This window comes from Diplotaxodon limnothrissa, linkage group LG6 (assembly GCF_057381915.1).
Source record: "Diplotaxodon limnothrissa isolate DT_005_m linkage group LG6, D_limnothrissa_male_GT1.1, whole genome shotgun sequence".
Lineage (NCBI taxonomy): Eukaryota > Metazoa > Chordata > Actinopteri > Cichliformes > Cichlidae > Diplotaxodon > Diplotaxodon limnothrissa.
Genome location: NC_140601.1, coordinates 43,497,960 through 43,506,963, shown reverse-complemented (window position 1 = coordinate 43,506,963; position 9,004 = coordinate 43,497,960). Strand labels below are relative to the sequence as shown.

Sequence of the window (9,004 nt, the reverse complement as noted above, 5' to 3'; positions counted from 1 at the left end):
CACGAAAACTCTAAAGGCCTAACTGAACACGAGGACCAAGCCCTTCTTGATAAAGGCTGTAACAGCGCCATCTTGTGGTCACATTTATGCATTACAGCGTCAAAAAAACTGGCTGGCGTTGAGCAGTCAGCAGCTGACGTCTTCTAAGCAACAAGGACTAAACCATCGTTTATGTTTCCTCCGTTTTGTATTATTACCTGATGGTTTTGCATCTAAAACCTCTTTTAGGATTATCGCGCATTAGTTCGGCTTCAGTCACAGAAAGCTGTCACCGGATCATCTCTGCAGCACGTCTGCACACGATGAGCAGATAACCTCAAAGTGACGAACATTTGATTTAAAAAAGAAAGGCTGAAGTTACAGAGGGCTATGTTTCCCCTCGACGCCCTCAGGTGTGCGACCAGACCAGAGCACACAGATCCAAGTCTACAGTTTTAGGCGCCTCCACCGCCACATATGAAGCTGTGTTGTGAATCTTTTTCTATTAACTGAGTCAAAGAAAAGTCATTTAAAAGCAAAACATTTTATCCACAAAGGTTTTGTTTCACTGTTTAACCATAAATTAAGTCTACAGTTCATGTTGGAGTGTTGGAAAGTCCAGCAGTGCCGCCTTGTGGTAAAGAAGTGAAGTACATGTCTAAGCACGTCATGTGATGGCTTCCTGTTTTATCTGTGCGTGATGCACATCCCCCCCTGCTGGTCAAAGTTCATCAGTGCATCAGGCTGTCTCCACCCTCCCATCCTCACGCTTCTGGTTTTGTTGCTTTAGGTTGTTACGTCGATTAAATTTAAAGGAAATAAATGAATGTATAACGTGTGACTTAAATGAAATCAGAATCATAATATTTTATTAATCTGCAAAGAATTTTGTGATCACAGTCACAACAACAAACACAGTAACACACTGAACTAATTAAATAATACAGTATATTACAAAGTTTACAATATACAAGAAATATTTCTAATATGTACAAATATGTTAGTTATAAACATCCAGATTATTACAGAGAAACTTTATTTCCACTGTGGAGGACGTGCTGCAGGCTGCAACTCCTGCACTGTGTGCTGTGCATTAGATGGAGGAGTTGTGCAGGAATGATTTCCTGTGTCGTTCAGTGGTGCATTATGGGTAATCTCAGTCTCTCACTGAGCGTGCACCTGTGATTGCCCAGCATGTTACAGAGTGGGTATTATCCATCATTGTCCTCATCTTGGACAACATCCTCCTCTCCAGTGAATGCACTGGAAAAGTAAAAAAACATGACCTCACAGCGCTCGCCGGCTGGTCCAGGTGGACACAGACACGATTGAGCAGGTAGATGATGGCGGGGAACTGAAGGGGATCCTGATCTGATAGGTCAGAGATGGTCCAGGGTGAGTCTTTCCAGGGTCTTTGTGACGTGGGAGGTCAGTGCCACAGGCTGTAATCGTGGGGGCCACTGGGACGCGGTGTCTTTGGTACAGGGACGAGGTGTGAGCACTGGGACCCTCTTCAGACTCAGCACGAACAGTTTATGAAAGACTCCACAAAGCTGGGGGGTCTCGAGGACATGGGGACTCACCCGGTCTGCTGCTTCTCGTTTGTCTCTGAACCTGGTCTTGACTGAAAGTGGCGGGTGGGGGAGGGGCCTCAGGCAGCGGTGCAGTGTGGTAAATATTTACTCTGATTCATCAGGTGTTTGAACACGACGCCAACACTCCACCTTTCCCGATTGCTTATGTGAATAAACATCTTCTGTTCTTATATGTGTATTAGTGTTAAAAACACCAGGATTCACTCAGTGGAGCAAAAGTGTCATATATTTGTTTTATTTAAAGCACAATATTAGAATAAAGCACAATAACACTTACGGTAACAGATGATGGCGATACCTGTCATAGCTCCTATATTTACACAGAAACACAGTAAGGCCCACGTATGTAACATGACTCAGGGACATTTTTGCAGCATACATTTGTGCATCGTAACCAAACAAGCGTGTTTACAGTTTTATATGTAAAAATCGTGTATGAGAAGTTTTCTATGTGGAAAAATCAGTCAGAGTATGAATTTGCAACACGGGCGTGCTAAACTTATAAAAATGCAGATAAACAGATACATTAACATAAATCACATTCATGCAGGTTTATTTATTTACCTGTCTTAATGATTAAATATTCATATTTTAGGAAGCAAGCAAGAAGTTTCTCAAACATCTGATCCCTGACCTTTCAAAACCGGCAGTTCCTCCGACGTCCAGCCTACATCGCCTGAGCTGCGGTAACACGAGTTTTCAAACAATTTTACTATGAAGAATGTCAATGATGGTTTCAGATGTTTTCTAAACACCAGAGTTAAATGATGCCCAGGTTTTCATAGATTACATCATCAAGCGGACAATCCGAGGCTTTTGTTGTGCTCCTGTTGGCGATAGGAGACGAGGAGGAGGGGGTGCTCTCATTGGATGACGAGGGGCTAGACGACGGTGCTTTCTTACAGACATGAGCGTAAAGATGAGCGAAGGGGTCGGCCTTGGCTTCGCTTTTCAGAGACACTTCGCTCCGTCTGCCGGGTTGGGCGTAGACCGCGTCACCCTCTGCTGAAACCTTCGTTTCTTCTTTTTTCTGGAGGACGTTGTCTGTGTTCTGGTGATGGCCGACCTTGTCGTACACCTCCGAGTAGACCGAATCCGGGTCGTCTGCGCGAGGGGGGGGATGCGGAGCAGCACATGGGGGTTTGAGAGGAAGAACGCTCGCAGGGTCGATATACGTGGCTCTGACAGGCGGGGGTTTTGTTACAGGCCGGATGCAATCAGTCGGATTAGCGTATATGGCCTCTGACTGGTCTCCATGGTTACCTGCAGAGGAGCCAGCAGGGACCAGTGGGAGTGGCATGAGGGTGATAGGAGGCGGGTGATCTTCCCGAGCATGTGCGCTCTCTTCTCTGCTCTCCTCTGTCCTCAGCTTGTTCTCCAGGATGGCGGCCATGTTGGTCATATCGGGGACTTTGGGGAGGGGCGAATGAGCCTGTATGTTGGTTACCGCAACCTTCTCTCCCTCTGGGTTTTGGTTGGTCGATGAAGTCTTCAGTTTGATGGTGCTCTGAATCAGGGCGAATATCTTCTCAGCCTGCGGCGTCTCAAAGATGAACGCTCCAGGACCGGAGTCGCAGCGCCGCCCGGCTTCGATGGTTAGGGTCAGCTGGGAGGAGGAGAGAAAATAAACGTCTTACACTTGTGAGGCTTCAGTTTCACTTAAAGCTTCCATCATGAACTGAACTTTAACAAGAATGTGAAAGAATTTCAGGTGAAAACATCAGAGCAAGAGAGCCAGACTTTTCGGTAACATCGTTTTGTACCACATGATGGCGCAGCAAGCTAATCCAGCACCCAGCAGGGGAGGAAGAGCTGGTACCCACACGCATGTGGAGGCGAGATATGGCTGAAGAATTATCACCAAACACAACCACATTTGATCATTTTATATAAATGATAAAAGTGAAACACGGGCAAACGTAAGCACGGTTCCTGGAGAGTGCTAACACTTTTGCTCTTTTTCTGTTCAGGCGCACGCCTGCAGACGATATCGAGCCACCAGTAAAGCTGACGGATTCAGAGCTCCATAAAAAAGCTCCAAAACCTCCCTGCTGTCGGGCTTGAGTCCTGATCTCAGGCTAAACACTGACTTTTCCTGCTTCTCCTTACAGTCTGATAAAATGGCGCCCCCATGTGGTGAAAGATGTAATAACAACATGCAACAGGTGATACAAAAAGCACCTTTACATTGTGACCATGAGCACTTTTACTAGTCCCCCCTAAGGACCCCAAAGCACTTTACACACCCAGTCATCCACCCATTCACACACACTGGTGGAGGCAGCTACAGTTGTAGCCACAGCTGCCCTGGGGCAGACTGACAGAAGCGAGGCTGCCATATCGCGCCATTGGCCCTTCTGGCCAACACCAGTAGGCGGTGGGTGAAGTGTCTTGCCCAAGGACACAACGACCGAGACTGTCCAAGCCGGGGCTCGAACCGGCGACCTTCCGATTACAAGGCAAACTCCCAACTCTTGAGCCACGATCGCCCCCACCTTATCATTCCCGTATCGCCTCAGGAGTTCGTACGGCCACTCGTGAACAACCTTCTTCTTCTGGGTTTCTTTCAGAAGCAGCGCCTCCCGTCCCACCTGCAGCCAGTACGCCCCCTGCAGGCCGCAGCGGGTCGCTGCCTCCGTCCTCTGAATCGCCACCCAGAACTCAGAGGCTGTAAACAGGGAGGAGAGTCTGTCATTCATTACTATGCAAATAAAGCGAAGCAGAACACTGATGTGATAATTTAACACAGTTTAAATACATGCAGTTAATAAATACTGACAGCATGAGCAAAAAGTGTGAGGCTCGGCTTCTCTGTGCTCCTTTAAGGATGTTTCTGAACACTACGTCAGAGTGCATGTTGAATGTTAGGAAGGTTATTACGGTCCACTTTTACTGAGCAGCCAGAGAGAGCTGAATATTACATTTCTGCAGTATCGTGTACATCCCTGTAGCTCACTGTTTGCTCAGCGTGTGTCAAATTTTCCCAGACTCACGTTTATGTGAACGTATCAAAACTAGGGGATGCAATAACTGCTCGTCCTGTTCCATGGGGGGCGCTCTTAACCGGAATTGAGTATTTGGAGAAGACAAAAGCAAAGAATTTACCTTCTTCTACTGAGACGTATATCTGGTTCTCCTCCATTTGGGGCTGATTGGAGCGTGGACGGCCTCCTTTCTGAGAGAGCGAATGAAGCAAGCTTAAATAATTAGCTGTGAAATCATGAAGCTGCACATTTGTGTGAAACGTAAAGAGAAGGAACATTTGTGTCCTTCACACCTGAAACGTGCTTTGGCACAGTTTGTCCACCCAGTCGGCACAGTCGTCTCTGAGTGCGGCGAACACCATGGTCCTGTCCTGAGTCTCCACGCAGAACGCCCACATGTTCTCCTGCAGACACAAACCAGCTTTAAGCGTCTTTTCGACTTTTGACGACTGGAAACGTGAGAGTATGACGGCTCACCATGGGGCAGGCCTCAGCGTTCGGGGGGAGTCTGAGGACGCTGATCAACTCAGACAGTCGGACCACCTTCACCCTCCGGTCCCCGTGTTTTCTGACCCCAGTGGCGAGATCGCCCCCTGCAGGATGCACCGTGCACAAACAGGCAGAGCGTTACAGCTGAGTCGGCGGCGAATGCCTGACAGACATAAATCACGCGGCCTGTACGGCTTCTTCTCAAACCAGAGCGACTCAAACAATAAGCTTCGTGCGCACTCTGCACTGCGGCCGTTTCCACCCGACGAGTCTTTGCTCAGAGCGCACGATTCTTCTCCGGGTGGAGAAACGTGAGGCGACATGTTTGCCTGAATGTCAAACAGCCGCAGGCGATACTTCCACTCGCAGGTGTGGGAGTGTTTGTGGCTGAGCTCTGGTTTAAGTAAGATTCAAATGTGTGTGTGAGTGAGCTGAACACCAATATTACTCGTCACAAGGAAAAGGCAGAGTGATATTTAAAGATGAATCTGTTTGTAAAGACAGGATTAAGCACTGAATCATCCTGTCATACTCACTCTCACGCAGACCTGCGAGCCACAAGCTCGACCTGCGTTAGCCTGCAGACTCGTGTTTATCTGACTCATAATTTAAGGGATAAACATCCTGTTTTATCCACGAAGCTCTGAGACCAGTGACAGACACGATAAAGTCATCATGTAACTCCTGTACTCAAAATCATTTTTGCAATCAAAGAAGTCGCCCCCTGCTGGCAAAGAATGAAGGTTTATGTCACTTGTCAGATCGGAGTACATTCATCTTTTATAGATACATTTTGCTGTGAATCGGTTCATCCATCGAGCTTTGGGTCATGGGGGCAGCAGACACCCAGACCCCCCCCCCCGTCCATCCACCTCTTCCTAACTAATCAAGAGGGACTCCAAGCATTCCCAAGCCAGCTGAGATATAACCTCAAGGTCAGTCCAGGGTCTGCCTCCGTGCTTCCTCCCAGTATCCCAGCAGGCATCCAAGCATCCGCCACCATCTTCTTTTGATGTGGAGGAGTAGCAGCTGTACTCCAAGCTCCTCCTTTCATCTTTCAGAGGAAGATCATTTCCACATTATCAGTAACTACCCAGAGCAGAAGGTGACTGTAGATCATCAGTAAAGCTTCACTTTTACACTCAGGGCTCTCGGTTCGGCATTCGCACCAGTCCATCTGTTGATCTCGTGCTCTGCTCTTCCATCATGTGTGAAAAGACCTCGAGGTGCTTCAAATCTTCTACTCGAGGCAGCGACTCATCCCGGATCAGAGCGGGCACACCATCCATTTCCAGCTGAGGACCATGGCCTTGGAGCTGCTGATTCTCGTTCCTGCACACTGCACTCATGATTTAAAGAACCTCGTCTTCTCTTAATAGCAAAGCTGAAATCCTCAGGCCACCGAAGCTGAAGAACAGAAAGTGAAGAATGTTTCAAAAGCAGGCTTGAAAAAACCCAAACTGGCATCCCAGTTCCAGAAATTGGAGTATTTGGAGCACAGAAGGAGACCTGGCAACACGGCATGTATGCTGTCAGCAGAACCTCTGGAAGGTGGAGGTGCTTTGCAGCTCGCACATGGATGTTTCCGATGATTTTCCCGGACTGAACTATATATTTTAGCAGTGATGTCGTCCCTCTGTCTTTGAGGCCTCTATGCAGATGACAACAACACTGCAGACCTTCTCTAAACTCCAGCTAACGTCAGACATCCAGTTTGAGTGAGCAGGGAAGAAGCAGGAGAGAGGTGTCGAAGTGAAAACTACGTTTCTCCCTCCAAGTGAGAAAACACTTGATTCATGCAACTTTTTGACCTTTATTGGATTACAGTGACCTGCTTTTTATGAACGCACCTGCCCGCTACCTAAAGAGGTTGGATACTGTCCACCATTGTGCTTTATGTTTTATTACTGGAACGAGAGAATAACTCAGCGTGATTGTTTTTAACATCGCTCTAAATTTGATCTGTTATTTTATATTTTTCACATGTTTGTACAGGATATTGTATTTGTTTAAAATGTTATTTACTTGAGAAGTTCAGCCATCCGGGAGGGGCTCAGAGTAGAGCCGCTGCTGCTCCACATCGAAAGGAGCCAACTGAGGTGGTTCGGGCATCTGACAAGGATGCCCCCTGGGGTCTCCTGGGTGAGGTGTTCCAGGCATGTCCCACTGGAGGAGGCCCCGGGGCAGACCCAGGACACCCTGGAGAGATTATATTTCCCCAGATAAGCTGGAGGAGGTGTCTGGGAGAGGGAGGTCTGGGCTTCTCTGCTTAGGCTGCTGCCCCCGCGACCCGGCCCGGATAAAGCGGAAGAAGATGGATGGATGTTATATACTTATGTGGTACGTGTATTTTGACTTTTGTTGCTATGATACCAGGTCTCTCTTGGAAATGAGATTTTTTACCAGGATAAATAAAGGACTAATAAGAAGAAGAAGAACTCCAGATAAATAATTTCCTGTTAGTGTAGCTTTATTCGTGCTTTCTTTCTGGAGCTCAAACACACTGACTGCATAGAAACTTCGGACTTCAAACTTCTCTTATTTTTACTCCACTTGTGTATTTGTGAGCAAAAGTCAGCGAACCTGTGCAACCTCAAACATTCCTGTGTGCACACACCTGCAAAGCAAACAGCAAAACTCGGTTACACGCTGGACTTTGGACACTGGATCAATGCTTGAGTCAATGTTTAACCTCAGTTTGGTTGAAGTGTGCTTGGCGTGTATTGAGACTTGCTGATTATTACAAAATTAGGTGACGTCTGATGTGTTTGCAGCAGATTCTGCAGAACATCTGAACTCTTGGTCCAGACGAGTGCAGGAGCTGCTCCCCCAGGCCTCTGGTCCCCCTCTAAGTACTCCTGAAAGTATATTTACTTTTACTACTTCCTTTGTAACATCAGTACTCTTGCACTGCTGATTCTACTGCATCTCCCTCACAGCTGAACGTAATTTGCTAAAAGTGGCATCAGGATGAATCTGAGATGAGTTTCAGTCGACCAGACGTCACCATGCAAAAACCCGACCGAACACTAGGGGTCAGTATTGTCGCACATGTGGCAGCAGTGAGGATTGTTAGCTGGTGTGTCTGCAGATGACAGAGAGATTACTGTTCTCATCCCCAGATTCAGTTCAATTCAGTTTCATTTATACAGCGCCAAATCACAGCAACAGTCGTGTCAAGACGCTTTATGATCTTTATCATCACTCATGAATCTCTGCAGGTGAGAGGCGAGGAGCATCTTTGTTAGCATTAAAGCTGTGAAGCATCCCTGCATGTATTTGTGTGCAGGTCACAGAGAAAGGACTGAAGGAAGCACTGAGGTTCTGTGACGAGCAGCTCTCACCGTGTCGGACACTTTCTGGCCTCTGCGTTGATCGCACCTTTTAAAGACCACTGCTGGCAGCCGTTTCTCTGCTTCGGCCCGGTCCTCGTTCACAAACTCTTCTCTGATGTTCGTGTGTCGTCCACGTAAAACGTGCATGTCATGTGTTCACTGTGCAGATGCTGCCGCTGAGCTTACATAACATCGCCCTCATCCCGGGCTCTGTTAAAGCGTCAGATCCGGTGCTCGTGTTCAGCGGCTGATGCTCGGCCCGCCGCTGCATGCATGACATGCGTTCAGCACCACCAGCATCCCTAACATGACACGATTCCCCGCCTTTTCGTGCTCGTGTGGTTTTATTTTTAGCTCCCCAGGAACTGATATGAAGCCGGCTTTCAGTGCTGAGCGTCTCCACTGAACACGAAAGCCGAGTTTAACTTAAAGACATGAAAGAAATATTTAATTAGTTATGTTTTTCTGTTTAAGCTGAATATTTTGGACAGTGCAGACGTCCCACAGGGGTAAAGTAAAGAAAAGGTCTGGAGAATCACAACATCAGAGGATGATTGAGAGTTTTTCTTTATAATCTGCACTTTGTGTCTGTAAATAGAGCATCAACATCAAAGCTGCAGTT

The 9,004-nt window shown here is 47.4% G+C and overlaps 1 protein-coding gene across 2 annotated transcripts in view; it reads right to left on the bottom strand.

Moving 5' to 3' along the window:
- Nucleotides 1-1,800: 1,800 nt before the first annotated feature.
- Nucleotides 1,801-9,004, bottom strand: part of dok1a (docking protein 1a) — a 9,321-nt gene continuing 2,117 nt past the window's right edge. Inside the window, exons 3-7 of one of the 2 annotated variants that reach the window (XM_085355298.1) lie at nucleotides 5,036-5,151; nucleotides 4,852-4,962; nucleotides 4,680-4,749; nucleotides 4,070-4,242; nucleotides 1,801-3,180 (exon numbers count right to left, since the gene is read on the bottom strand). In XM_085355298.1, the coding sequence (XP_085211424.1) occupies nucleotides 2,335-3,180; nucleotides 4,070-4,242; nucleotides 4,680-4,749; nucleotides 4,852-4,962; nucleotides 5,036-5,151 (1,316 nt within the window). In that variant the 3' untranslated portion in view covers nucleotides 1,801-2,334. The remainder of the gene's footprint in view (nucleotides 3,181-4,069; nucleotides 4,243-4,679; nucleotides 4,750-4,851; nucleotides 4,963-5,035; nucleotides 5,152-9,004) is intronic. The other variant, XM_085355299.1, reaches the window with a different exon arrangement.